Source organism: Ursus americanus, chromosome 14, assembly GCF_024610735.1.
Source record: "Ursus americanus isolate L20-20 chromosome 14, mUrsAme1.1.p, whole genome shotgun sequence".
NCBI lineage: Eukaryota > Metazoa > Chordata > Mammalia > Carnivora > Ursidae > Ursus > Ursus americanus.
In genome coordinates this window covers 43,408,863-43,436,719 of record NC_142140.1, presented here as the reverse complement: position 1 = coordinate 43,436,719, position 27,857 = coordinate 43,408,863, and the positions used below count along the sequence as shown (strand labels likewise).

Genomic DNA, 27,857 nt, shown 5'->3' with positions numbered 1-27,857 from the left:
AGACTTACGGGTCCTTTAAGGCACTGCAGTAAAGCTTCTAGAAGAAAACAGAATATCTTTGTGACCCTGGGGTAGGCAGAGATTTCTTAAACAGGCCACAGAAAGTGCCATCCGGTGAGAGAATGTTCGGTGAGCGAGCCAGCCTTGTGCACACTCAGCGGGGTGTTGGTACGCACAGCTTCACTTCATCCGGGGCATTTTGGGGCCATGGACCCGCTCTGGCGGCCTCAGCCTCGTTGACGAGGGTCTCTTGGCCAAAGCCCGCTGCTGACTGCTCTAGCACGGGCCTCTGCCTGTGATGGCATGGTCTCTGCGTTGCTCCATCTGCACTCAGTCGAGATGGGCTGTGGCTTTTTTCTCTAATGGGAAGTCTTGCCTCTTTTCCCTCCCCGGTGACAGCGGACCGAGTGAAGAAGGGATTTGACTTCCAGTGGCCCCAACCTGATAAGCCGATGTTCTTCTACGTGACCCAGGGCCAAGAGGAGATCGCCAGCTCAGGCACCTCCTACCTGAACAGGTAAGCAGAGACTCGCCCTCCTCGTCCTCATTCTCTGTGCACCTGGGAACCAACAGCGCATGTCCGCCTCGCGTCTTCAGTGTGCGTGCTTGTACCGAGCAGATACTGCTAAGCCCGCGTGGGAGCCTCTCCCATCCCCTGTGACTCCCTCGGTAAACGACGGGGAGCCCGGCTGTGGGCGCGGCGGGCAAGGCCGTCTCAGGGCTGCCCCGGAGGGGGAGCCGGCCCCGCGCCTCCCACAGCCTCCAGCCTGGGTCTCTGGCCTGCGGGGGCAACCTAGGAACTGAAAGGCGGGTTTTCTTAGGACGGAGGCTGCCAATGTGGAGAAGATCACCACGAAGTTGCTGAAGGCGGGCGCCAAGCCTGACCAGATTGGCATCATCACCCCGTACGAGGGCCAGCGCTCCTACCTGGTGCAGTACATGCAGTTCAGCGGCTCCCTGCACACCAAGCTCTACCAGGTGCGCGGCCCACCGGGACCCCCGCCTTGACCTGACCACCTGGCCAGCGGCCTGTGACCCGGCACCGTTCTGGGAGGGCACGTGTTCCTTCAGGTTCTTCTCAGGATAGTTTTCAGGGCAAAACCGAAAAATAATTCCAAGTTGAACCGTACGGTGCGAGTACGTGCCAGCCTTACAGCGGATGTTACGTAGTCATGAAAATGCCGTTCACATCTGTATTGTGGCCTGGATGACACGTCCAGGCTGTGTGTGCTGCAAGGGTGCAGGACAATGTAACTCTTTCTCTCCACGGAAATGAGCCAAAATGCAAAGTAGCAACTGAGCGATAGTGACAGGTGGTCTCTGTTTTGTTAACTTGGGCACAGTCTGAGGTCTTCTGTGGCAAGCACGTGTGCTTTTATTATTGGGAAACAGAGTGCCACGGTTAAAAAGACAACAGAAGCACAGGAAGGCCAGGAGAGTGGGGCTGGGGACCGTGAAGGCCCAGTGGAAGCAGGTCCAGCCAGAGGGGCAGCGAGCAGGTGGCTGGCGCCGGGGGCTCTGCAGGCTTCAGGTCCCAGGCTGCTTGGTGGGATTGGACAGTCATCTCAACACCGTTCCCGCAGCCAGCTGGCTGACTGTGACCATGTGTCCCTTGTAGGAGGTGGAGATCGCCAGCGTAGATGCATTCCAGGGGCGAGAGAAGGACTTCATCATCCTTTCCTGTGTGCGAGCTAACGAGCACCAAGGCATCGGATTTTTAAACGACCCCAGACGGCTTAATGTGGCCCTGACCAGAGCGAGGTATGGAGGACTGCGTCCCATTGTGCCTTGCTGGTAGCAGGTGCCTCCCCTCCTGCCGTGGGAGTTCTTCGGAGGGACTTTTCCCTTAGAGTCTGGAGCTGGGAGGGTCTGCCCGAGAGCTGCTCCCTGCCTGGTTCGCCTCTGTGTCCGGTTCTTCTGGCACCGCAGCTGAACCTTGGGCTGCACACAGGGCAGGCCCGGGCTTCGCCAGCGCCAGGGGTCAGAGCACTCCCAGGCAGCGGTTCAGAAAGAATGCCTCCCCATGAGATGCCTTTGTTTCCTGTCCTGGTGGGTTTCTGTGGCCTCAGTTTCGTGGGAAGGGTCATCTAGGCCCTTTTGACCTGAGATCAAAACCCACTAGTGCCGATTGTGTCCCTGCTGAGACATTTAATCCCAAAACTTACCTTTTGGTCTTGTTTACCTTTTTGGCCCTAGAATGTATTGTTTTTTGAAATAACGATGATAGCAGAGGGGACCCAGAGAATAAGGTGGCCTTTTGTCACCCTTGAGTGAAACCAGACCGCAGCTGCTCCCATACCAGCCGGAAGTCGGCTTGCTTCACACTTTGCTTCCTTCCCCCGTCAGGACATGGCGGTGGTTATCTGACCCTCCCCCGCTCAGGGTGCTGTCTTGTTTGGTGGCCAAAACTGGGGCAAGGGGGTCCTGAGACAGCTGGGTGGGGTGAGCGTCCACCAGAGAAGCCAGTCCCTGGCTTGGTCGTTGAGGTCTGTGCCCTGGTCCGTTGGGGTTCCTGAGGCCACGGAGCCTGCTGGGACTGCGGCTGACCTCCCAGGAGGCCTACCTGTGGCCGCGAACAAGGAGACTCGTCTGAGCTCCTCTGCTCATGGAGGAGTTTTGATGTCTGGGCTCCTCGGAAATTGTCTGCAGATACTCCCAGTGAGCTGTGGGCAGCTTGTGTGGTGGGCTCCAGTGCCAGGTCACGGTGACCCGTGGTGTGTCCGTCTGTTCCCGGTGCTCGTGGTGGGCGCTGTCATAGGCAGGCCAGGCGTCTGGGCGGGGAGGTAGATGGGGTGCCAGGAGAGCGGCCTGTCCCCTTGGATATGGATTTTGAGTTTTTGTTCAGTCTTGCTTCGTTGCGTTACGTGGTGGTCCGCTCACCATGCAGAGCCCCACCCAAACACCGTGGCTTTGTGCCCACACCTTGCAGGTATGGGGTCATTATTGTGGGCAACCCAAAGGCCCTGTCCAAGCAGCCGCTCTGGAACCATCTGCTGAACTACTACAAGGAGCAGAAGGTGCTGGTGGAGGGGCCCCTGAACAACCTGCGGGAGAGCCTCATGCAGTTCAGCAAGCCCAGGAAGCTGGTCAACACCATCAACCCGGTGAGCAGCGGCGGCCAGGGAGGCGTGGAGGAGCACAGGGCCAGGCTTGCGTTCCCGGCACGTGGCAGTGGGCGACGGCGGACAGGAGCTGAGGGCAGGCATGTGTGTCCGTGTGTACAGGAGTGATCGTGCTGGCCTGTGGTCACAGAGCTCCCCCGTCCCACGTCTCCAAGCTTTTCGACTTGGCCTTTTGGGATGTGAAGTCATGGGTGGCCCTGGGAGTTTGACATAGGCAGTTAGGAAACCCTGTGAACCAGGGTGCTCTGGGGGACCTAGGAGCTGTGGTGCTGCGTGAGGTGAAGCCCGAAGACCAGAACCGTTCAGCATCAAAGGCCAGGTCCGTGGAGGAGGGGCGGGCGAGACCCAGAGCCCACCAGTCAGCAAGCCTCAGGGTCAGCCTAGGTGTGGCCTTGAAGGTGGCCAGGCTCTCAGATCTTGAGAGAGTTCTTGTGTCGAGGTGATAAATTCCTCACCTATCTGAACCCTTTGCAGGGAGCCCGCTTCATGACAACAGCCATGTATGATGCTCGGGAGGCCATTATCCCAGGATCAGTCTATGATCGGAGTAGCCAGGGTGAGTCTGCTCTGTGGGGGACCACACCGGCCCTGTGGGTGTTGGTCATTCCCACGCCTGCAGCTTTCAGCCCTGTCACTCCTGGGGTGACCTCCCAAGCCTCTGTCCACAGAAACCTGCCTGACAGAGTTCCTTCTCACCTTCCCTTGTCTAAAATCAAAGAATTGGCCTTTGTCAGTGTCTAAATACAAATTTTTTTAACTATCACAGCTCTGCTTGTGGCGGTTTGCAAGCAAATCCTGTAGCTCTGCCTGTTTGCTCCTGGGCCCCAGGCCTTGGTGCTCCCTGCCCACCCTGCCCTTTGCTCGCCCACTCAGTGGGAAGGCCACCCCTGCAGCTCCTCCAGGCCGCCCACAGTCTCGGTTCCGGTTTCACCGGCTGCCCATTTCCGCTTGCTCTCTCAGACCGCTGTTCTGTGTGGGGTCTCTGTCCCGAGGCTGAGCCTTCCCGCTGCGGTGTGCAACACTTCCTCTTGCCTGAGCCAGTGTCCGGATGGTTCCCATTCATCCCCCTAGGTCCCTGCCTCCTGGGACCGTGCCCCGCACCAGCCTCTACAGAGGGTGACTGGCTCACCCAGGTGCGTGGTGCCACACGCCCACATTGTACACTGAGCTTCGTCCCCTGTGGGCTCACCGGCCATCCTGGGCCAGGTGCCCCCCAGCAGTTCCTCTCACGTGTGAAGCGGGCAGGCCCCCTTTTCTTGCTTGCCCGGTATTCTCCAGGTTGTTGGGCTCAAGTGACACATCTCGTTGCCACACCCAGTGAGTTGCTGTGTAGGGTGCTCTGGGCCCGTCTTTCAGCCTTGAGCTCACCATGGGCTCAGCGAAGGCGCTTGGCCCTTGGGGGCAGACCAGAAGGCTGTGCTGTCGTGCCTTGGCCCCTCTGACTTCCCAGCCCCTGGGGCAGCTCTGTGCGGATTGGGATATGCATAGCCCGGGGGGTGCCTGGGGGCCTTCATTTCCAGTGGGATGCCTTGGTCTGTCCACTCAGGTGTTTTCTTGCTTTTGGTGGTAATGGTGGCAGGGGGGTGTGGGTAATGTGAGTATAAAATTTTCCCTACGAAGAACATTTTTTTTTTTTCAGTTGGAAATGCAACGTAGCTTCAATCTTTTGGATGCTTGTAGGCCAGGGATTCTCCAAATCCCCTGGGAGAAAAGCCTTGTTCCCGGAAGCCAGACCCAGGGAGGCTGTCACAAGTGGGGGTCGAGTTGTGAGATCTGTATCACTCTGGTGGCTTCGCTGTTGGGCTGCACCGAGAAACTCTGTGACAGAGCAGCGGCAGGACGAGAGTGACGTTCCAGCCGTTCCAGCTGCCATTCGTGGGGCGGGCAGGCTCAGCGGATATGGCGGTGACGCCTGCCGTCCACCTTGTGTCTTGCAGGCCGGCCCTCAAACATGTACTTCCAGACCCACGACCAGATCGGCATGATCAGTGCAGGCCCCAGCCACGTGGCTGCCATGAACATTCCCATCCCCTTCAACCTGGTCATGCCCCCCATGCCACCGCCAGGGTATTTTGGACAAGCAAACGGGCCAGCCGCAGGTGAGCGCCGGGCGGCAGCACGTCGGAAAAAGCACACTGGTGTTGGAGTTTGTTCACATCTGGGCTTCGAGCAGTTGGGCTTGTCGGTTGGGTGCAGATCTCCTTCAAGGAACCCTGGACTGCTGTCTTTCAGGCCGGGGTACCCCAAAAGGCAAGACTGGTCGTGGGGGGCGCCAGAAGAACCGCTTTGGGCTCCCTGGACCCAGCCAGACGAATCTCCCCAACAGCCAGGCCAGCCAGGACGTGGCGTCGCAGCCGTTCTCCCAGGGCGCCCTGACCCAGGGCTACATCTCCATGAGCCAGCCCTCCCAGATGAGCCAGCCTGGCCTCTCCCAGCCCGAGCTGTCCCAGGTGAGTGGCGGCAGGGCGGGCAGGACGGCTGGGGGCGCCCTCCGCCTGTGCTGACCCCACACACTCAGCCCTGAAGACCTGAGTGGGGCTCCGCGTGGCCTCCTACGTCGGTCCCCCCTCAGCAGGGAGACAGGGGGTCTAAAGCCGTACATTCCCCATGCGCTCGTAGGCAGATGGCCTGGGTGACCTGTGTCCGATGGTGAGGTGACCAGTGTGGGTCTCCTGCCACTTTAGGCTTCAGAACTGGGTTTTCCAGAGCCTTCTCTGGGGCAGGTTCTCGAGGCTGGAAGGATGTGAGCACATCCTCCAAGTGGCTGCTTATCTCCCCGACTTTGTTTTTCAGGACAGTTACCTTGGCGATGAGTTTAAGTCACAGATTGATGTGGCGCTGTCGCAAGACTCCACGTACCAAGGGGAGCGGGCATACCAGCACGGCGGAGTGACAGGGCTGTCCCAGTACTAGAAGGCAAGCCGACCCCTGCAGGAGGTCTTTATCGGGATCTGGACCTGATGGGAAATCAGGGAAACGTGTGGTAGGGGTCTCAAGTCCCCAAGAGGCCAGCTTGTCCTGTGGCCTGTCACTGTGGCCCCCTGTGCATCTGCTCGCGGTGGCAGGGGGTAGGAGCGTCACGAACACCTCCCTGCACGGCGGGCCTTTCCTGAGAGAGTCCTGGGACTTCGTGAGGAAGGGGTGGATGTGGGAGTCCTGGCCCCAGCTACGCGGGGCACCTCTGCACGTGGGGTTTTGGGGTGCCGTTTCCCCTGAATGTGGCATGACCAGAGCTGGGTGAGCCGGGCCCAGGTCCCCTGCCTGTGTGTGTGCTGGGTGAGTGGGGTGGTAGTGCCTCTGGCAGAAGGGCCCTCCTTCTCTTTGGGTGGGGAGACACTAGTCTGGGCACCGGCTAGCCTCCGAGGTCCCATTTCACAGGCACACAGTCAGTGGGGGGAGGAGCCCTGCACCTTCGGGTGGCCAGGCTGCTCTGATGGCCCCTTGCCCTCCTCCCTCCCTGCAGGTGGCAGCGGAAGAGCTAAGCTATGTGGCTTAGTCCATCAGCATCTTATTCTGGGTAATAAAAAATAAAAATAAATGGATACCTGTTTTCCACTGCTAAAACTGAAGCACCACTGTGAGCAACAGGAGAGGGAGAGGAGCACCCGAGGGAGAGAGGAGCCCGAGACAGAGCGAGCGCCCACTGCTGGCCCGCGGCGGCGAGGAGAAGGAGAAGGGAGAGCGGGAGGCGGGCGGCCTCGGAGGACCGCCCGCCAGCGAGCCCTGCCAGCCCCGCTCGCCAAGGAGGCCCAGCGCTCGCCGCGTCCACACCTGGGTCTGCGACCAGGGCGGAGGGAAGAAGACCCTCGTCTCAGAGTAGCCCTTTCCTCTGTTCTTTTCTTTCTGTTTCTCTTTTATTGAAAGGGGACTACGTTTTAGCAGGAAAAACTTCACATTTCTGTGCCGAGCAGGCTCCTTGCCGGGGCAGCCGTGCCGGGAGAGCCCCGAGGAGGTGTGGGTTCTGTCCCCGCCAGCTCTGAAACTGCCCTGGGCATGCTGCCTGTGTTCTAAGAGGGTTTCATTTAAAGAAAACACGGTTTGGGGTTTTTCTGTTTGTTTTTTAAAGATTCTTTCAAAGGACTACTGAAAAGTATACTTTCCTGAGTTTGTCTCTCAAATCTTAGTGGTGGACCTGGGAGATGCGAGAAGCTTCCAGAAACGAAGTTTAAACAAGCCAACACATCTCAAGATTAGGATCAACACCTGTGACGGGATCGAGAGGAGGATTTTTGTTTTCAGTTTTAGCTTCCAGCGGCTTCTCCCTGCACATCAGGGCGGTGAGAGAGCACGGTCTCGTCCCGGGCCAGGCAGCCCCACGGTCTCCGCTGGACTCTGAGAAGCGAAGCGCTTCCCACACGAGGCGGATTCATGCCCCCCCCCCCCACCCCAGGATGGGCCTCGGGCAGGACTGGCTGTGAGGCCAGAGGGTGGGCAGGTGGCTATTCCCCGGCCAGAGGCTTCTTCCCCAGGGTCCTTCCTGAGGATTTGGTGGAAGACAGCAGCCAAGAGGACCCATCCCCAGGGAGGCACCCAGTCCCTGTGGCTCGTTGGACACGCCAAGTGCCCCACCTACCTTGTTCTTGACCCCACCCTCCAAGTTGGGAGACCGTCTACCTGTGGGTACAGCTGTGATGCGGTGGGGTGATTTCTGCTTTTTTTGGGAAAAGGAGTAAGTTTCAGAAATAAGTTGGTTCTACGCCGAAGGGGCTTGGAGCAGCTTGTCACGTCAGCTGGTCGAGGGGGTTTCTGTCTGGTGGGGTCTGGGCCACGACTCAGAGGTTATTGTACCTGGGAGAGCCACCCCCAGCTCCTTGCACATCACGGTGGGGTAGTAGTCTCCCTGACAACCGCCTATTTGGGGACTGTCCCCTGCCTACCCAGGCCCTGGTGACCCTGACACCCCCCCCCCCAAGCTTCCCCGTCCCTGTGAGGCTGACACTGGTCCTTATCAAAGCCTCCAGATTCCAGCTCGTACTTGGGAGACGGGGACACGCAGGGACACACAGGCCACCTTCCTTCTGGCAAGGCCTCTTATTTATTACCATTGCTGTAGGGCTTTCGGTTTCCCCCTTCTTTTGATAGGCCACGTAGAGGCATAGAGTTTGGATAGGTTTCCGCTGACCCCTTGTGCGACACACCCCGCGGGCAGCACCTGCGCCCACCCCCGTCCCGTTCTGTTCCCTGGAACGCTTTGCCTCTGCCGCACGCTGTTTGCTTTGTTCCCCGCTTCACAGCAGCAGTTACTGTTTTCCAGATGGAGCATCTGTACCGAGGCAATGTAACTTTTGATTTTTGGTCGATTTGTTTTCAGCTCTATTGTCACCAATAAAATCTTAATAAACAGCTCTTGTGTTCCCACCGGGGCAGGTGAACTGCAGGGAGGTGGCAGAGCACTGGTCTGGGGCCTGGCTGGTTGGGAGCCTTGGGGTCACCTGACGGCAAAGCGGAGAATGGCCAGATCTGCATGGCCTGGACTGGGGCGGGGGTGACCTCAGCCCCTACAGCCGGCGGTACCCGGGCCTGCTGTGGACGGCTAGCTCCCAGGCTCTTTGGGGAGCTCAGCTGTTGGGCTCCCTGGAGAAAGGGATCCCCAGGACCTCAGCCCTGGGAGACCTGGGCAGGTGGCGTCACTGAGGGTCACTGTCCCACCACCCTGGCCGTGGGTGCTGATGGAGGCGGCTGCTTCCTCTCCCACCCCCAGGCGACCAGACTGGAGACAGGGGAACGGACCACGCAGTGTTTATTGTTTGGGCCCCCGTCTGGCTCCGTCAGCGGCAGCCACACTCGTCCACCACCATGTCCTCGTAATGCCGCAGTACCACGTTGTCGCTGTTGTCGAAGAAGAGCACGGAGATGGGCGACAGGCGCGCGGGCACGCAGCAGGGCAGGCCGCCGGCGCCGGGGGCAGCCGCGTGCATGAGTGCGCGCAGCACGGCGTGGTTGAGCGGGGGCGTCCCGCCGGGGCCCGACAGCGTGGCGGGCAGCGCGCACTGGCCCTGGCAGTAGTTGGCCAGGAAGCCACGCGGCGCGATGACCCAGCGGTGCCAACCCACCTCGCGGAAGCTCACGTAGAGCCGCCTCGTGCGACACGTACCCCCGGGGCTGCCGCCCACGGCGGGCTCGGCTTCACGCCGCAGCCGGGCCAGTGGGTGGCACAGGCGCGGGTCGAGGGTTACCAGCAGCAGCGAGGCCTCGGCCAGGTGCGCGCAGGCAGCGGGGACCCGGGGGCGCAGGGCAAGCGCCAGGCGGAGGCTGCGCGGCGCCGACGCGTTGCGGGGCCAGGCGGCGCCCAGCAGCTCAGCTCGCACTGGCGTTCCCAGGGTGGGCACCGCCTGACGGAGCAGCACCGGCCCGGCGCCCTCGCCCTCTGCCGCCTGCGTTATGCTCAGCTCCCAGCCGGCCGGCACCTCCGCCGCCGCAAAGCGCAGCTCCAGGCGGGCTCGGCTCGGGCGCTCTGCGGGTTCCACAGCCGACAGGTCGAAGACGACGGTCCACTCAGGGCACTGCCCCGCGGCCCGTGCGGGCTCCGGGGGCCGGGTGGGCGCACCTGGGGAGGCAGTGAGAGGGCTGGGCTCGCGTCGCGTCCCCGCGCCCCGCCTGGCCTGCCCGCGAGGGGGTTTCTGTTGCAGACCGGGAAAGGTGAGCGCCTGGGGCTGGGGGCGCCAACTGTTAGAAGGCGTCAAATGGTGTGAAGTGGCGCGCGGGGGGCGGGGAGTATGGGAGTGGGGGCAGGGCATCGTTTGCAAGTAAGAGGAGGCCCGGCCTGGTGCAGGGCGGCCTGCCCGCCGGACCTAGGCAGGGCGAGAGATGAACAGATGCCTGGGGGCCGTGGGGAAGCGATGCTGGCTGGAGAGGTGGTATCTGCAGGAAAGGCATCAAATGGTGTGAAACAGCGGGGGAAAGGAGGGGAGAATGGGGGCAGGGCTTCAGCTGCAAGCTGGGGGCCTTGCCCGGTGCAAGGGAGCCTGGCCTTGGGACCACTCCAACCGGTCTCCGCAGGTGCCCACGGGGACGAGCCAATGGAGTGCGGAGGTCCAGGCTGCTCGTGGGCTGGACGGGACGGGCGGGGACATTCAGAGCTGCTCTGGCTTCCCCCACGCGGCCCTGGAGGCTCGTGGCGGGGCGCACAGCAGGGTCTCAGCCTCCCCGACACACGCCCCCAGCGCAGGCCCCACTCACCGCGGTCCGGGATGTGGCGCACGATGTTTCCGGCGACCCCCAGCTCCTCCACGTGGCACGGTCTCAGGGTGGTCCCCTGGGGCGTCCGCCGCGGGCCCACCCTGGCCTCCTGGGGGTCCCGGTGGCGGAAGAGGCGCCACATGACTGGAGGTACGGGCCGGGGCGTGGGGGCGCCCCGGTGCACGTTAGGCAGCCAGAGAGCCTGGAGCAGGGCGGCGGCGGGGCCCGGGGGCGCTGGGGCGCGGGCTGGGGGCGGTGAGGGCAGCAGCAGGGCCAGGAGGAGGAAAAGGACGCGGCGGCCAGGACGTCGGCGCGGGGGGTGGCATCTTCCTCGCTGGCGGCGGCCGGACGAGTGCTCAGGGGCCGCCGGGCACCCTCGACTTGCAGGCTGGGGGCGGGGCCGAGGTCGCTGGAAGGGCCTGGACGGAGGTCTGGGGCTGGGCGGGGTCAGGGTCCCGGGGGACGTGGCCGCGGTCCTGAAGCCGGACGGGGGTAGACCCCGGGGGCGGGGCAGGGGTCCAGGGGGAGGTGACCGGGAGTGGCCAGGGCCCAGGTGGGGCGGAGCTGGACGGAGCCAGAGTCCCGGGGGAGGGGCGTGGTGGATCCCTGGGGGGCGTGGTCGGGCGGGGCTGGGTCCTAAGGGGTGGGACGGTGATCAAGGAATTCAGAAGCGCTTGTCTTTCACCAGGCCGTTCCTCAGCGGCTTTCTGGGGGCCAGAACCGGGCCCCGGTTAGCCCCTGGACCTCATGCCCCGCACACCGCCCCGTCTCGCCTGCATCGCCCTCCACATCCCTTTTTCCTGCCAGGCGGAGGCCCACCTGGGCCCTTCGTCCCTGCCCACGCGGCCGTAAGACCTTGCCTTCCGCCCAGTGGGCATGGCGTCCCGGCTCCTCCTCTCCTCCCTCCTGAGCTACCCACGGTCGCGGGAGGGCAAAAGCCCTCCGCCTGATTTAACCCCAGCACTTCGGTCTGGATAAACCCTGCACTTTATACTCCTCCCCTTCCAGAGAGTGGACAAAACTGGCCAGAGCTCCCTGACCCTGCGCCCAGAGTAGGGCTCCTCCCGGGCTCTGGTGGCCCCCGCTGGCTCACGGCCCAACAAGGAAAGTCTTCACAGCCCCTGTGATTCTCCGTCCACTGCCCTCTGTCCACATCTACCACAGCCCCTCCCTTCCTTCCACGTTCTGAAAACAAGTTATGCGGTGTTTTAAAACTCTAATCAGTATGGTAAGTGTTCAGGTTAAGTCCAGAAAAGGCCCCTAATTTCTAAATAACGTATGGTTTGCATATTTCAAACTGTCTATAAAGATGTCTTCTGGGGGCGCCTGGGTGGCTCAGTCAGTTAAGCGTCTGCCTTCGGCTCAGGTCCTGATCTCGGGGTCCTGAGATGGAGCCCTGCTCAGCAGGGAGTCTGCTTCTCCCTCCCTCTCCCTCTGTGCTCTTTCTCCCTCTCTTGCTCTCAAATAAAATCTTAAAAAAAAAAAAAAAAAAGGGTCTTCTGCACCCCAATGTTCCAGAAAGTCGACACGGAGACTGCTGCTGTGCGCATCACTGCTCGCCAAAAATTCCATTTTCCTGCCTGCGTTAGTGGCAGGTCTCAGGTTCCAGCTCGGGGTCTGCCCCGGCCACCTCGCCAGATTCGACTAGGGTTTCCGCGCCTGCTCCTTGGTGCCTTTGTCAGCGCCTACTGGTGCTGAAACGGCATCTTACTGGGGCTTAATGTTCAGGGCACTGGCTACTCCTGCTCCCGCTAAGGGGAGCCCCTCATGCCTTTGCATATCAGTCTATCCGTGTCTTTGCAGCAGTGGGTTCTGTGGTCCGGTTTACGTACAAATGTATTAGGTTTTCTGAGCCGGGACTATATTCTCACGATCTAGACCTCAGCAAGCACAGAGCGCTCACGGTTCGCCTGAGCCCCTCCCGGAAATCAACCTGGGTCTCTTGCTTCCGTGTAGCACTTCGCACACATCTCGCTGGCATCTCCCACAGATCCTGGCACACAGGGTGTTACCACCCCCTGCATCCCCTCGCCATGCGGAGCACTCTAGCTCAGAGACCCTTTCATACACGAACCTACTTCCCTCGAGGTGACCGCAGTCACTTGAATTCATTCTTCCCTTGGGCTGGAGCCACTGGACGTCCCTTCCTGGGAGTGTGCATCCCACCCTCTGCCCACTTTTCCGAGGCTTGCTGCCCTTTCTCCCGCTGCTGCCCCCAGCAGAAGCCCTTGATCTGTGAGGTTAGAGATACGGCCCCTAGAGAGAAGCCCTCCGGCTGTCATCAGTTTTTGCCTGTTGCTGCTCTAGATGGAGCAGAGGTGGGGGCTTCCGGCTTCTGGACTCTTCTCCTAGCTCAACTGCTAGACGTCACAATCTCCCTTTTCGGCTCCGGTTTCATTTCCCAGCTTCTGTTTTGCCTCGACATCTGATCCATGGGGGGTCTGCCTCTGGCTGATTAAAGATACATAAGTTTGCTCTTTTCTCCAGATGGTGGCCAAGTATTCTGACAGCTCTTCCCTTCCAGTGATCTTTAGGACCGGAGTCTGTTCTATTTACAGACTCGGCTCGGTTCCGCCCTGTTTTAGTTCCTATACTTTTATAGCAGGTTTAATACATTCGAGGATCGGTACCCAGCCATGCATCTTTTTATCAGAACGTTCCCAGTGATGCTGGTTTATTTTTCTGTACAAGCTTCCAAGCATCCCTTCCCGCTCAAAACCAGGGATGGTATTTGGCGAGGGGACGGGGGGCTTCTCTGGGACGTCAGATTTGAGCTCAGTTTCACTGCACCACGATGGGAAAAAGAGAATCAGGACAAGGGTAGAAACTGGAGGGAGATGAAGGCAGACAGCATCTCGGGAGGATTCTGGGTATTTCCTCAGAGGTAAGGAGGACAGGGAGTGAGGAGTCTCCCTAGGGTTCGGCACGGTTTCCCTCCACTGCGATGGGCAAATGTTCCGGAGAGGTAGTTTGGGGGGGGAGGGGGGCTGATTCCAGATAGTTTCACAGATGCCGGGAACGTCAAGCAGACCTGGAGACAGAGAATGGCGCGCAGAGGGGCACCGGGAGCTGGGGAGAAACCTGGAAGTCAGGGGCTGTGGGAGGGGAGGCCGGCGGGGAAGCGGTGGGTGCCGCGAGGCTGGTCAGCAGACCCAGTGGGGTGGTCCCAGCAGCCCGAGGCAACAATGGGGGCTTCAGAGCAAGGGGCTGGGTCAGGACCAGGGCACGGGGCCCCTCCAGGGGGGCTGACGGCGGAGGCGGTGGTGGTGGTCCCCGAGGGTGGTCTGCCAGAGGCGCAGGGGCTCTGGGAGGGAGAGGGAGACGAGAGAAGCAGCTGGAATGAATGAAGCCTCGCACCACGAGGAAAGGGGCGGTGCTACTCACAGGCCACGTGCTTCGTTTCCAGCTCCTGAGTTACTTCGCCGTGGTCTCAGTCATTTCCTCACTGTTCTCATACCTCGCTGAATTTTCGTCTACGCAGCCTGCACAATCCCGGTTCTGGGTCCTGGAGATTTCCCCTGTGGCTGGGTTTGGTCAATTCTGAGAAACGTCCTGTGCTTAAAAAGAACATCTGTTCACCCTGCTTCTGACCTGCTTGACGAGGAGCGAGGACTTTCCATGGTCCCGTCACGCTGAGATTTAGGGTTGTATTACGTGGAACGTTCCAGATCAAGGTTTACATCTGAATTTCTTGTCCTGTCCTTTTACTTGCAACGTTCACGTATCCTGGACTTGAAGTCTTTTAACCAGTGGAGAGGTGAATTAAAAAAAAAAAAAAAAAAATATATATATATATATATATATATATATATATATATATAGTGGGGCGCCTGGGTGCCTCAGTGGGTTGAGTATCTGACTTGGCTCAGGTCATTATCTCAGGGTCGTGGGATCAAGCCCCGTGTCGGGGGGTCCACATTCGGCAGGGAGTCTGCGTGAGATTCTCTCCCTCTCTCCCCACCCCTCCCCACTGTGCTCTAAATAAATTAATTAATAAAAATTTCTTTAAAATAAAATAAATAAAAACCCAATCTTGTAACCATCACGATTTTTCCACGCATGATTATTTGGCTGCATAACATTTGAGAGCCTACCCTCTCGTTTTGCTTTCCTTAATCCTGCTTTTCCTAACCTTCTTTTTTTTTCCATTTATTTTGTTGTGCCTGTCCCGGGCTCCCCTCTGCACCCTGCTAGCGTTCACGGAAGTCTGTAATACAGCCTAAAGGTAACCCCCAGTCCCATCTCAGTATTTACTACTTCAGTTCTCATTTTTTTAAAGCTCAAATCAGGCATTTAAATTTTTTTATCCAGATATGCGTCATTTCACCTGCTGGTCTACCTCTTGGGATAGCTTTCTTGGGTTTTGAAATACACCCCTCAAGCTTTGTGGGTGGGAAATTTTCCTAGTTTTCGTTCTTGTGGGTGTCTTGTCTCGTTTTTAATTTAAAGATTTTATTTATTATTTATTTTAAATATTTATTTGACAGAGAGCGAGCACAAAAGGGGGGAGCAGCAGGCAGAGGGAGAAGCAGGCTCCCCACTGAGTCAGAAGCCCGATGCGGGACTTGATCCCAAGGCCCTGGGATCAGAAGGCAGACGCTTAACCGACTGAGCACCCAGGTGCCCATTTTCTTAAGCCAACTCCACACCGAGAGTCGCGTGTTCTCCTGACAGAGCCGGCCAGGTGCCCTCAGGCAAATGTTCTCAAAATTGTGTATGAAATTCCCAGTTGCTGGTTCCTTCTTTTCAGCACTGGCCAGGATAGTTCCCTCCACACTCGTCCAGCATCCCTTGCTGCTGTGCCATTGTCACATAGGCCATCTCTCCTGTGGCTGTTTTGCATTTTTCGCTACGATGTGTTTGGGGCGTGAATGCCTTTTTATTCACCCTCTTTCTGATTTACGTCGTTACATCTGGAAAATTCTCAGCACTGCGTCTTCTCTTGCCGTCGCCGCCTCCTATCCGAAGTCAACGAGGCCAGGTGTTTCTTAGAATTCTAGCCGTCATCGTTTCCAGCTGTGGTCGCTGTGACCTGGGTCACTTCTTCGCAGCTTCCAACTTCCTGATCCCCTCTCCAGCAGCTTCTAATTGTAGGAGCCTTAACATCCACAGCGGGTGGAAGGGCGGTCCCCACAGCCTAATCTCTGGAACCTGGGAATGTGACTTTATTAGGAACAAAAGCTCTGAGTGAAGGACTCCGGGCTGAGATCAGACTGGATGCGGGGGCGGGGGGTGCTAAATCCGAAGACAAGCGTCCTTAGAGAAGAGCCAGAGAGCAGAAGGTCACGTGAAGACAGAGAACGGACCCTGGAGGGACACGGCCACAAGCTAAGGGACAGTGGAGCCCCGGGAGGCTGGGAGAGACAAGGCAGGGTCCTCTGCCGGCAGCATGGCCCTGCTGCCAGTGTTAGACTTCCAGGCTCCGGCACCGTGAGAGACAAACATGACATTCAACGTCATTTCTGACGCTCTTTCATGCCCTTTTTTTTTTTTTAGTAAGGTTTCTATTTTAGGGTGATCGTCGGTTTGCGGAGATGTTGCAAAGCAGGACAGGGAGCCGTGGGGTCGCCCTCATGTGAGAGTAACCACCGCCTCACGCCGCCACGTTCATTTGTCACCACTAGGAAACCAAGGCTGGGACAGTGCTATGAATGAAACGCCGACCTCATTTGATTTCACCCGTTTTTCCGCGGACGTCCTTTTGCTGGCCCACCGGCCCACGCTATGCTCGGCCACCGTGTCTTCGTCTCCTCTGATCGGGGACAGTCCTGCAGCTGCCTTGCTCTCCACGACCTGAGGGTCTGGAGGCGTCCTGACCGCTCTTCGGCAGCGTGTGGCACATTCTCCTCGCTTCCTACCCCAGTCACACCCGACTGCGCTAACTCTGGCCAACCTCGGGGAACCGAGTTCTGCGGGTGATGCCCGTGGGGCTGGAGCATGGCCGCGCGTTCCCCGGCATGCCCTGTCCTCTCTGTGCGGAGGTCACGCTCTCATCCTGCTGGCCGTGCTGGCCGTGCAGCACCCCCCCACCCCACGTGTTGGCCGGGTGTCCTCAGGACAGACAGACTAGGGAGCCGCACCGAGTGGGGCTAGGTGGTCTGGACATCTCCACCAGGCGTTCGCTGGTTTGCAGCAGGAAGATCTTTCCCATTTTTAGTTTTGGCCAAGCAGGTGCTCCCCTCTCCCACCCCCTGCTTTAGCCATTGCTTTCTCTGGAAGCCGCTGAGGGCTGGTCAGGCTCCTTGGTGAGACCTCACGGATGTCTTCATGGAATTCCCAACTCATGCTCCCTGGACAACGGACGATCGAACAGCCCCCAAATTAGACGCCTGATTCCCCTCCTCCCCTCGGCGGGTGCACACAGCCCTGCCCCAGCTCAGCCCCAATTTCCATCTCGTAAATGGCAGCTCGAGCCGGAAGTCTTGGATTGTCTTTATTTCTGTTTCACCTTAAGCAAGTCCGCTTGGTTCTACAGCAGAGCTGGGGTCTGACCACGCTCGTCCTGGCTACAGCCCCTGTGCCCACGTGCCCCGAGGGCAGGGCCGGCCGCGTGGTGATCACTCACCCTCGCCCACATGTCCCCACACCATGCAGCTGGGGGGACCTCACGGGCTGCCCAGGCCTCTCATGCCCGTGACCCCTGCTCGCCGGTCTGGTCCCTCTCGGGCCCGGGCGCTGGCTTTGTGGCCTTGGCGCCCCCCACTTGCAGTTCCATGCTTGGAGGGTGCAAAGTGCTTTTCTTTCTGTGAACTGGCCAAAGAGCCCTCAGCTCTCCCCTCCGGCAACCCCCAGTTCTCTGCTCCCCTTCTTATGTATTCCAAGGAGATTTTCAAAATCTCTGCTTCTCTCGTCCTCCTCCCGGCCCATTCTGACTCACGTCTTCGATCTCCGAGCACACTGCTTCCCTGAAAGCCCCTTTCCCAGGTCGGTCCCGGATGAGCCCCCCAGAAGCCAAATCACAGGGTCCACTGACTCGGTACCTTGTGAGCCGTCAGCAGCCCCCCACCCTGCTGCAGCTCAAACACCGCCTGTGTTGCCTCCGGGGCGCCATCTACCCTAGACTCTGCTGGTCACCCCAACCTGCCTCCATTAACTCCTGGGGCCGCTCCAGGCTGGGGGCATTGGACACCATGTGGCTTACGGCCTGGGGCTGGCGAGTACCGGGGGTCCTACCTCCATGTGCTTGATGAGGTCCCTTTGTCCCTCCTTCCCTAGGACTCCTGCCTGAGTCCCCAGCCCCCTCTCCTGCTCGACTGACCGGTGGGCTGCCCTGCTGGACCTCAAGGCCAGGGAGCGTCAACACGGACCACCATGGGCTCTCTGGGCCACCATGGCTCCCCCCCGCCCCCTCCACTGCCAGCTGCTTAGAGGCTCCGCCCTGGCCTGGCTCACGGCTGCTCACCCACTGGACCAGCGACTTGGCTTGGCCCTCGCGCTCCTATCACTGAGACCCTGATTCTCTGCCCTCGCCAACACGGCCCACCCCCAGGCCGCTCTATCCACTTCCTGTCTGGCCCGAGGGCATCTAACTCTGTCGCTGACCTTCCACGCCTTTATTGCCGTCTCTCTGGAACGGAGGCTCTGGGGGGCAGCGTCCGTGGCGCGGCGGCATCACCCGCTGCCTCGTCTCCAGGGCCGGCCCCCAGAGTGCGCGCGGCCGGACAGACGCGGCTAAAGGAATGAACCAGGGCGGCGGCCCCTCCACACTCACTCAGCTTTGCTGGGCTTGGGGCTCTGGGCCTCTGCCGTGTCGTATTCCCGCACGTCCTTCAGTTCGCGTACCTGGCCAGTCAGCACCTTGGCAGCAAAGGCCACGATGTACTGTGGGGGAGGGGGCACAGGTGAGAAAAAGCCACCTCCCTGACCCTGCTGCCCTCCCGATGGCCGTATGCTCCTGCCACCGGCCCTTTGCACGTGCTGTTCCCGGGGCCGAACATGCCTTTCCCTGGGCGTGCCTGAGAAGGGCCTGCGCCCGGACCACTGCTTGGGGACCTCCAACTGGGTGGACAAGGAGCTGTGGGCTGCCGACTCACCAGGAACCAGTAGAGGTTCATGAGGGTGAGCAACAGAAGGAGTGCGTTGAAGAAGAAGTAGAAGGGGATGTCAGGCACTGAGCGCAGGCTGCTGTGGCACGTGGCGTACAGAACCTTGAGCGGGAACCAGTAGAGGCGGAACCAGAACCTGCAGCGGGGAGGGGGGCTTGGGGAAGCTGTTGGGGACAGGGAGAGGCGTGCCCCCCAGCCCCGGAGCCCTGCGCTGTCCCATCTGGACTCATCCATCTGTCCCTGCACACCCCCACCCATCCCTGTCCCCCTGCCCCCTCCTTGTCCACCGCTGCCCATCTGTCTCTATCCTGGCTCTGTCCTTTTCGCCTTCTGCCTGGTCTCTGGCTCTGCCCTGTTCCGCTAGGGACAGGCCCTGCCCACTTTACCAGGCCCCACCCCTTTCCTCAAGCCCCACCCCTTCTCACCAGCCCCACCCCCTTCCCTGCCCCCTCACCAGCTGAGGCTGAAGCTGAGGCAGCCCAGGTCCGCTGCCAAGGCATGGAGTCGGTGGTGGGAGCCTCCGCGGGACTTGAAGTAGACGTTGAGCTTGGTGAACTCCAGCTGCACGTCGCTAATGTCATGCAGGAAGAGCACGAGGATGCCCACATTGTGGTACCTGGGGAGGGGAGTGGGATAGGAGAGGAGAGAGGGTGGGTTACACTGGGGACCCTCACCCACTCCAAGCCTCCTGTGGGTCCCCTTCAAAGCTGTCCTCCCTGGCCCACGTGATCTGCCCGTTCCCCCGCCAGGCCAGGTCAGTGGCAGCACCCAAGCTGTGCCTGCCCCCTGGCGGCCCCACCCACTGCCTCACTGTCCCCAGGTGACCCAGGAGCCTCCATGCAAGTTCCTTATGTGCCCCTCCTCGTCTCTGTGAACGCAGACCCTCAGTGGCCTGGGCCATTTTGCATCCAGATCCCCTGCAAGTTTGTCCCTCACCTCCAACATCACTGCCACACTGACCCTCCTAGGTCTGTTTGTTTAACCTGAACATTGCTGCAATCTGCAGACCTGCCTAGGAAAATCCCCACCAGGCTCTAAAGAAGCCCGAAGGCCGTCCCCCCATCCCTCCCCAGCATTCCACCTGACAGCTGCTTGGGCCACTGGACTTAAATTCAGCCTGGACATGGCTGGGCACCTCTCTCACTCTGCCCTCCTGACAGCTCACGTGCCACAGGCCCTTTGCACGTGCTGTTCCCATCGCCTAACACGCACCTCCCCAGTGTTCATGGAGCCTTCCTTCACCTTTCAGACTTTGCTCACCTGTCACCCAACCACCCACACCTCACCACCCCCACGGTCCTTATCTTCCGACTTGATTCTTCTGCATAGTTATCACCTTCAAACAAACTATTAGTTCTTTTCTTGTCTGTTTGCTTGTTTGAGTTTTATCATCTGATTCTACTTAGAGCAGTGTGATCTTAAAGAACTTTCTAGAATGCTAGGAATGTTCTAAACCTGCATTGTCCGGTATGAGAGCCAGCAGCCACGTGTGACCGCTGAGCAGCTGACACGCGGCTAGTGTGGCTGCAGGACAGAATGTGCGCCTTTATTTCAGTTGAGTTAAAGCTGCCGTAGGCCCCGCGGCCCGCAGCTGGCCTCCTAGAGGCAGAGAGCGGCCCGTCCAACAGGAACAGCACGGGAACTGTGTGTGTTATCTCAGATCCTCTACCAGCCATATTTAAAACAGGAGGTAAAGAAGAGGTACAGTTAAGTTTAATGCTATCTTCTAATTAACTGTAAGCCCAAAACACTGTCGTCTTCACATGTGACCGACACAGCAAAAGCACTGGCGAGAGAGTCACGGTCCGCTGCCTTCGAAACACAGGGTGGATCTTACACGTACAGCAGGTTGAGGTGCAGACGGGCTGCATCTGAGGCCCTCGGGGGCCACGTGTGGTGGCCACAGTGGATTCTAGAATGCCAGGGTGGGTCTGCTGTGTTCCTAGCCACAGCCCCGCAGCAGCCGGGCATGGCCAGTGGCCCAGTAAACACTTGCGAAGTGTCCCGGCCAAGGCTGCCACCGGGTGGGAGGGGCCGGAGGGGGATGGATGGGGTAGGAGCGGGCTGGGGGTTCTCTGCCCCTGATAACACCCCATCCTTCTGCAGTCTCTCACCCACCCACCCCCACGGATACCCACCGTGGCCCCCACCAGCCTCCCCTCTGTGCTCATGCTATGCCCTCTGTCCCCTGCCCGTGCCCGGACTCACCGGAAGGCATAGGAGGAGACGATGAGGACCAGGGTGACCACGTGGTGCACGAGCATGACCACCGAGTCCTTGCGCCAGGCGTCCATGTACAGCGTGGCATAGATGGAGTGGCCGTAAAAGCTTCCTTGCAGCAGGTAGGCGGCTGCGATGTCCCGGGGCACCGCCATGCCTGGCGTCCAGTCTGGGGAGAGCAGGCCCGTGTCGTCAGCGGCCGACGGGAGGCCCCAGCTGGGGCGCGTCCTCCACAAGCCGCGACGTACCGCCCACTTGCGCAGGCGCGCTGGCCGCACCTCTTCTCCTCCCACTCTCTCCCCGTTGTTTCTTAGGAATGGGTGTTCTTTTTTTGGAGTGGTTCTAGATTTATAGAAAAGAGTGCTCCTCCCTCGACAGCTGTCCCTTGCAGGAGGTCCAACTCTGGCTTGGGTTCCCCTTCCTGTCTTCTCTTACTCATCAGGCTCTCTGGAGACAGCATCAATGCCTGGTCCTGGGCTCTCCCATCCTGGCAACACCCCCCCCACCCCCCACCCCCCCCCGTGGGATGGAGGCTGCCACCTGCCTCACTGTGTCAGGCGGGGCCACTGAGGCAGAAAGCCTACCGGCCAATGCCATTGGGAATGGGCTGTCCCACTCAGTGGGGTGTGGTTCCCCTCTACCTGCTCCTGCGGCCACCGCACTCCTCCTGGCACCTGTGCCCACCCACTCAGGCTTTACCCCCCCCCCCAGTGACACTGACCCCCGGCTCTCCCCGCTTCCTCTCTCAGGACCATCACCAAGAGGCCCTTGCCTGCGTCGATCTGGACTTCCCTGGCCACTCCTCTGCTCGTCCCCCAAAACGGCTGCCCTGGGCTCCCTCCAGGGCCTCCTGCCTCTAGCCTCAGAGACCCAGAGCCAGACCCTCATACCCCCTGGAGCCTGGCTGTCCCCTAACACCCCCCCTCGGCGACAATTCTTCATCTGCGCCTTGACCCCTCATGCAACAGGGACCCACCCATGTGGACCCCCGATGGGGGTCCCTCTCCGTCCAGGCCTCTGCTCACTTCCCCTGCCCTCGCCACCCTGACCCTGATCCAGGCACCGCTGTCTCCCACTCGGCTCGGCCCCAGCTCCTCCTGGCCTTCCTGAGCCTGTCCCCGACTGTCCCCCCTCCCCATGGTGGCCGCAACGGCCGTGAACACGCGAGCCCCATGCCCCAGCAAGTCCGCTCCTGGTGAGGTGCTCAAGGGAGCTAAAGCCAGGGCTCCTTGCACACGCGCGTGCACAGCAGCACCGCCGGCCGCCACCAAACGGTGCAAGCAACCCAAATGCCCACAGACGTGCGAGTGGGTGAGCAAAACGGGGTCCCTCCACCCAGCGGAATCCTAGCCAGCCGCACAGGCAGCGAGGCACAGACGCCCACTACGGCGCAGATGAACCCCAAAACAAGACGCTGAGTGAAAGAAGCCAGACACAAAAGGTCACGTAGTGCATAATCCCTTTCCATGTCTAGGAAACGTCCAGAACAGGCAAATCGGTAGAGACAGAAAGCAGATCCGAGGGGAGGGGATTGGGGGAGGGGGAGCGACTGCCCGCGGGGTCCGGTCTCCTTCTGCGGACGATGGGGGCACAACACGGTGAGTGTGCTACGTGCCACTGAACTGACCACTCGAACACGGTGAATATTTAAAAACTACGGGAAATCACGTACCACGTGAACGCTGACACCTCAGCCGTTTCTACACTCGGCAGCGTGACTGTGCGGACAGCGTGGCGCGGCCACCCCCGGAGCGCGGCCACCTGAACCTGTGTCCGCTCCGCACCGGCTCCCCGTGCCCCCCACCCCCACCCCCAGCCCCGGCTCCTGCTCCACGAGTCCGGCTGCTCTAGGGACCTCGCGCAGGCGGACAGTACCGGCGGCTGCAAATTACGCTGACTTGGCGTCATGCATCTTCTACCTAATTAAAAAAATCCCCTCAACGGATTAGATCTCCTCCCAGCACTTTGTCAGGTCCAGAGGCTCCTCAAAGTCTGAACACTTCGGCAGGGCCCTCCGTCCGAGTTTCGCGGGAATGTCGCAGCCGGCAGAGGCCCCCCCAACACGCACGCCTGCCGGGCGCTTCTGTCCCGCTCGAGAAGAAGCGCTGTAGCGGCCCCTCAGGGCACACAGCCGGCCCGCTCTGCAAACAGGACACCGAATTTTCCACCGATCGATCTCACTGGCAAGACTTTTACCATTGGGAGAGGGTCCCCCTCCAGCCCCGAGCCCCAGATCTGAGGTGGGGTAGGGAGAGTGCGGCACACACAGGATCACCCGTCCAGACTCCGTCTGCGCCCCGCACCCCCCCCCCCGCCCCCGCTCGCTCAGGGGGCCACGGAGCCCCAGCCTGTCTCTGCGTTCACATCCTACCTGCGGCTCTAAACGCTTTGTCACCCCCACCGCATCCCCCTCCCCGGCCTCTGGGAACAGCGCCCCCGTGTCCCAAACCCAACTCCTGCTCTCCCTGAAACCTGCCCCCTATCCCAGATCCCAGCCCCTGGTGTCATCCCCACCCTCCCTGCTCACCCCTGCCTCTGGCTTGACAATGAATCCTATCAGGTCTGCCTTCAAAACATTTCTCAAACCAGCCACTTCTCTCCCATTCTGGACCCCGTCCTGGGCAGAGCCCCCTTGTGACCCGGTTCGGGCCCTCAGCCCCCTACTCAGTTGGGCCTGTCAGTATCCCCCCTCTGCTCACAGCCCTCCGGTAGATACCCCCTGTCCCGGGGGGCTCCTTGCTGCCTCTGAGCATTTGCCAAGAGTGTGCCCATCCCACAGGGGCCTTTGCATTTCCCATCTGCCCCAGGCACCTCCAGGTCCCCATGCAAAGGTCACTTTTGGTGGGGCCGTCCTCATCTCTGTAGAACATTCCCCCCCTCCCCGGAGTTTTCTCATCAGCTGTTAACAGATTTCGTACTTCCTTGTCACCACAAGACATCAAGGCGGGGGGCTTTCTCTGCAGCACTCACAGCTGTGTCAGCACAGTGCCTGGTACACAGTAGGTGCCCAATAAGTGCACATGCAAAGCAGCAGCTCACCTGCAAGCATGTTATCGCAGCATAATTTAAAAGAAAAAGCCAGAGGCAACTCCATGCCTGAAACTGACAGGGATCCATCATGGTTCATTCACACAAAGGGAAATTGAATGACAGCCAAAACCTGCCCTCTAGAGATTTATAACAAGGGCAATGCACGTGGGGAGAGCGGCCATGTGGGTGATACAGTCCCACCAAGACAGACAGGTGTCCAGCAAACGTGGTGCTTGTCACTGGCACACCAAAACACAGAAGCTCTGTGCTCAGCCCTCAGATGGGAGCGTGGGGCTCGGTGCCACCAGGAGGCTTCAGGAACTGTTAACGTCCCGTGGCAGGAAACATGTCCGTGTGTGTCCCTGGTACCCAGCCTGGGTGATCAGCACAGGAATAGAGAAATCCCGACACCCCCATCACAGAGCAGGTTTTCTAGAACAGCCTTCCTGCGAGTGATAAAGGACACTGCAGCCACCCTCCTCCTGCCTATCCCACCAAACTCAGGCCTTGACGACTCCCGCATCTAATCCAATCGATGGATGCAGCCATTTCTCACCATTTCTATCTCTTCGCCAAGCTGGTCCAAGGCACATTAGCCCTCACCTCCCCACTGGGCCACTCTCTTCCTTATCCAAGGCTCTCCTGCCTCCACATGGCAGCCAAAAGTTTTTATGATCCACAAACCCATCCCATTTAGAATGAAACTCAAACTCCTCCTACCCTTCTCTCATCCTCACGTGCCAAGCTCATGCAGGCCCCAAGGCCTTTGCACATGCTGTTTCAGACACCTGGAATGCCCACCTGGGTCCACACAAGGGGTAACCTCATTCAGGACATCTCCCTGGGCCCTAATAGCACCAGGTCCTAAACAGGACCCTTTCCTGTCCCCAGAGCCCTTTAGGCACCCTTGTCTTGGGGCTACCTTGGGGTGGCCCTGTCTCAGGGCAGACATCCAGCATGAGATGTGTGATGAGTGTCCAGATCCGCCATGCAGACCAGAACCCTCCCCCACCCTGCTTTGTCTGGCAGGGCCCCTACCGTAGAAGACAGAGGGTGGGTCGTGAAAGAAGGGGTAGTCGGTCCCGAAGAGCAGGTAGGCGCTGTAGCTCCAGGCGCCCAGATAGAAGAGAAACTTCCAGGCGCTCTCAGGCATCTTGGCGGCATCTCTAGGCTGGAGGCGACACCGCTTGGCCAGGGGCTATGGGTGAGAAGGTGGGTGGCCATCAGTGCTGGGGGCCAAGGGCCGGGGACCACTCCTCCAGGGTGGGTAAAGCCAGGCTCAGGGGCTCTCCAGGCTGGGCAGTATTGGGGAGGGCCCAGCCCCAGTACCCACTGTGGCCTGAAGCGTAACCGGAGTCCACATGCGCCAGCCAAGGGCTAAACTTAGTGCCCAGCTGTCCGGAGCAGTGTGGGGAGGAGAATGGAGGAGACCTGAGGGAAACATAAGGGAAGACCGTGGCGACAAGGAGGGGGACATGTGAGTAGAGTGCAAGGGAGACCAATGGGGCCAGCCCAGAGGAGACGGGGGACTTGGGGGTCCCAGAGGGAGGTGGGGCTATACCAGGGAGAAGGGGGATTAAAGAGAAGATATGGAGGGGCCTGTAGGGGTGAAGCTGTGAAGAGAGCATGGAGGTGAGTATGGGGGCATCTGGGAGAACATGGGGAGGCTGGAACCCCAAGTGATCCTCATGGGGGAGAAACCTGAGGGGAAGGGGTACGTCAGAGGGAGAATTTGGGGGTAGGCTAGAGAGAAAAAGAAGTTGGGGAAGATGGGGTGGGTAGGTGGGGGAGAGCATGAGAATGGGGGAGCAGGGACAAAGAAGGAGAGAATGGGGTAGAGACAGAGGGGGCAGGGCAGGGGAAGGATGTACAATGAGATAGGAGACCTGAACTGAGCCACCTAAGGACACACCAGGGAGGACTGGAAGGAAGAGAGGTCATGCAACGCTGAGGTATGGAGGAATTTGCGGGGCACAGATCCCTGGGAGTCCAGGAGCCGGGGCCTCCAGCTCCCTGGGGGCGGGGCTCCAGAGCTGCTGGGTCAAGCCCGCCCCCTTCCCCCCAGAAGAGGCTTGAGGGGGCCGGAGCACCAACAGTTGCCATGGAGACAGCCAGAGCCAGTTCCAGTCACCCCTGGCAACCAGGCGGCTGCCAAGAAGATGAGCTTTGGAAGAAAGGGCAGCCCCTCCACCGATTTCTTGGGAAGGGCGAGCCTGGAACTGCTGTCGCCCCACCCAGACTGGCCGGACTGGCCGGAGCTCCAGGGATTCCAAAAGGGAGGTGCACATGCTCTTGCTGTCCCCCACCAGGCTCCCTCATCGCCAAGCCTCCTCCTCCAGGAGGGAGACCGCTCCACTCTGGTTGTCCCAGAGCGACAACATCCCCTCCTGGGCTCTGACCCTCAACCTCCTGCACCTTCCACTTCCCAGCTGGAAACTGGGAAAGCAGGGGTACCAACAACGCAAGATGGGGACAAACGCTGACCCTTGGAGGGGCCCTCATTCCCCCTCCCTGGAGAAGGGTGGTGGCTGGGTTCTCTTCCCCATGTGGGTGATAGGGGATGGTGGTGGGGACAGTGGCCGCCAAACAACACCCTATCCTTGACTTAACAAGGGCCAGCCTCTTCCCAGCCGGCAGAGAAAGGCTCCTTTGTTGGCGCCGGACTCTCTGTCCCTGCAGCCCCTGCCACCTCCAGCCAGATTGGGGCGGGGTGACCCCAGTCAGTCCATGGGGGAGTCGCAGCCAAGCTAGGGGCCCAAATGCCTTCCCACCAGTTCCCACAGCAGCGACCCCTCCCTAAGGATGGGGGGAGGCCAGGAGCCAATGTCACCCACAGGGTCACTCTCCAATTGGGGCGGTAACCTCCCCAGACTCGCTAGAAACTGGGCAAGTCGGACGCAGCCCCTTGGAGGCAGCCCAGTCCAGCTCTGAAGACCCAGGCCCTGCCACCTCCCAAGACTGCGACCACCGGCGTGGCCGGGGAGTCCAGGCCTTTGCCTCCCCAGGTCGGAGGGTGGCGCTGACTCGAGACATGCGCGAGGCAGGGACCGGGCAGCTCCTGCCTCTTCCCGGGAGCCGCGCACAAGTCCGCTCCGCCGCCGCGTGGACCTCGAGCCCCGCTCCGGGTCCGGGCGCGCCCCGCATGGCCCAGAGGCGCAAGGCGCAGGCGGCTTCTGTGCCCATAGCCCACCCCGCCCGCGTCCTCCGCTCCTCGGTCCCCGCTTCGGCCCTGCCCGAAAGAGCGCGAGGTGGCCCGGGCCCTCCCACCGGCCGGGGCCCCCTTGTCCCGCACCGACCGGCATAAGTCGGCCCCTGTTCCCCCACATCTCGAACACCCCATCCGTGCGGGGGTCCCCACGTCCCGGGCTTCCTCCAGCTTGGCCACACCCCCGCATCCACCCCACCCCCACCCCTCTCAGCCCGAAGGGGACGAGCTCCTCCAGCCCGAGGCCCCCACTACCAGGGACCCGGCCTGTAGAGGCAGCAGAAAGGGGTACGCGAGGGCCCGGGGTCCGTGTCCCGGGCCCCCCATAACAGCCGGGTCCCCCAGCCCGCCGCCCCACGTCCCGGCCCCCGGCGGCACTGACCCGAAAGAGGCGCGCAGTGGCCGCGGAGCGCAGCGCCGTCCAGCCGAGCGCGCCGAGCGCCAGCAGCAGCAGCTCGGGCGGCGCCAGGTGCGCGTGCTCGGCCAGGCCGCGGCGCGCCAGCCCCCAGCCGCAGTCCGCGCAGCCCCGCGCCGCCGCTAGCGCGCTGCCCCAGCTGCGCTGCACCAGCTGCGCGTAGCTCGGCATGGGCTCGGGCCCAGCCGGCTCCGCCGTCGTCCCCGCCGCCGCCATGCCGCCCGCTCGCCGGCCGCCGCGCCGCTTGCGCCTGCCCGCGGTGGCCGCCGGAGCCGCGCGCCCCGCGTCACGCGCCGCAGCTGGGCCGGGGGCGCGCCGGCCGGAGCTGGGGACGGGGGGCGGGGCCAGCACAAGCCCCGCCCCGGAGGGGGGCGCGGGCGGCGGGGACTTGGGGCCTGGTCGCGACGTCCGAGACCTGAGGGCGCTCGGGCGCTCGGTCTCCCCAAGGCAGCGGCGGCGACCACGGGCGGATCAGACCCGGCGTTGTCGCGACGCGTCCTGGAGACGGGCCCGGGCTCCTGCCCATTTTCCAGTGGAGGAAACCGAGGCGCAGAGCGGCGGGGTAGGGTGTCTGTCGGGCGCCCGCCCATCCTGGACCCCGTGTCCACACACCCCGTCCCCGCTCCGTAGTGCCCGTGCCC

The 27,857-nt window shown here is 60.8% G+C and overlaps 3 protein-coding genes across 5 annotated transcripts in view; 1 reads left to right on the top strand and 2 right to left on the bottom strand.

Annotated features, from left to right (window-relative positions):
* Positions 1-8,465, top strand: part of UPF1 (UPF1 RNA helicase and ATPase) — a 36,347-nt gene extending 27,882 nt beyond the window's left edge. For both annotated transcript variants that reach the window (XM_045778410.2, XM_045778411.2), the window contains exons 16-24: positions 400-517; positions 822-978; positions 1,619-1,761; positions 2,930-3,104; positions 3,597-3,678; positions 5,060-5,221; positions 5,355-5,572; positions 5,916-6,038; positions 6,586-8,465. In XM_045778410.2, the coding sequence (XP_045634366.1) occupies positions 400-517; positions 822-978; positions 1,619-1,761; positions 2,930-3,104; positions 3,597-3,678; positions 5,060-5,221; positions 5,355-5,572; positions 5,916-6,035 (1,175 nt within the window). In that variant the 3' untranslated portion in view covers positions 6,036-6,038; positions 6,586-8,465. The remainder of the gene's footprint in view (positions 1-399; positions 518-821; positions 979-1,618; positions 1,762-2,929; positions 3,105-3,596; positions 3,679-5,059; positions 5,222-5,354; positions 5,573-5,915; positions 6,039-6,585) is intronic.
* Positions 8,466-8,845: 380 nt separating this feature from the next.
* Positions 8,846-10,956, bottom strand: GDF1 (growth differentiation factor 1; the record flags this gene model as incomplete). The annotated part of the gene is made up of 2 exons (XM_045778412.2): positions 8,846-9,669; positions 10,302-10,956. Coding segments are annotated over 2 exons (1,434 nt in total), but the record flags the coding sequence as incomplete, so codon positions are not given.
* On the bottom strand, positions 10,869-27,521 carry CERS1 (ceramide synthase 1). 2 transcript variants are annotated; one of them, XM_045778413.2, is made up of 7 exons: positions 27,184-27,521; positions 24,635-24,794; positions 20,555-20,735; positions 18,801-18,962; positions 18,335-18,482; positions 18,013-18,122; positions 10,869-11,008 (listed from the first exon to the last, which is right to left on the bottom strand). In XM_045778413.2, exons 1-7 carry the CDS (start codon positions 27,430-27,432, stop codon positions 10,966-10,968), a joined length of 1,053 nt encoding a protein of 350 aa, XP_045634369.1. In that variant the 5' UTR covers positions 27,433-27,521; the 3' UTR covers positions 10,869-10,965. The 2 variants fall into 2 exon arrangements, with proteins under 2 accessions (XP_045634369.1, XP_087723277.1); XM_087867151.1 differs by lacking the exon at positions 27,184-27,521 and adding an exon at positions 24,930-25,039.
* Positions 27,522-27,857: the final 336 nt, after the last annotated feature.

Coding starts and splice junctions, on each gene's coding strand:
- CERS1 (XM_045778413.2), bottom strand. CDS start 27,432: ATGGCGGCGGCGGGGACGACGGCGGAGCCGGCTGGGCCCGAGCCCATG. Junction 18,483..18,800: donor CTCAGCTTCAGCCTCAGCTG/GTGAGGGGGCAG, acceptor TCCCCGCTGCAG/GTTCTGGTTCCGCCTCTACT. Junction 18,123..18,334: donor TGAACCTCTACTGGTTCCTG/GTGAGTCGGCAG, acceptor CCTCCCCCACAG/TACATCGTGGCCTTTGCTGC.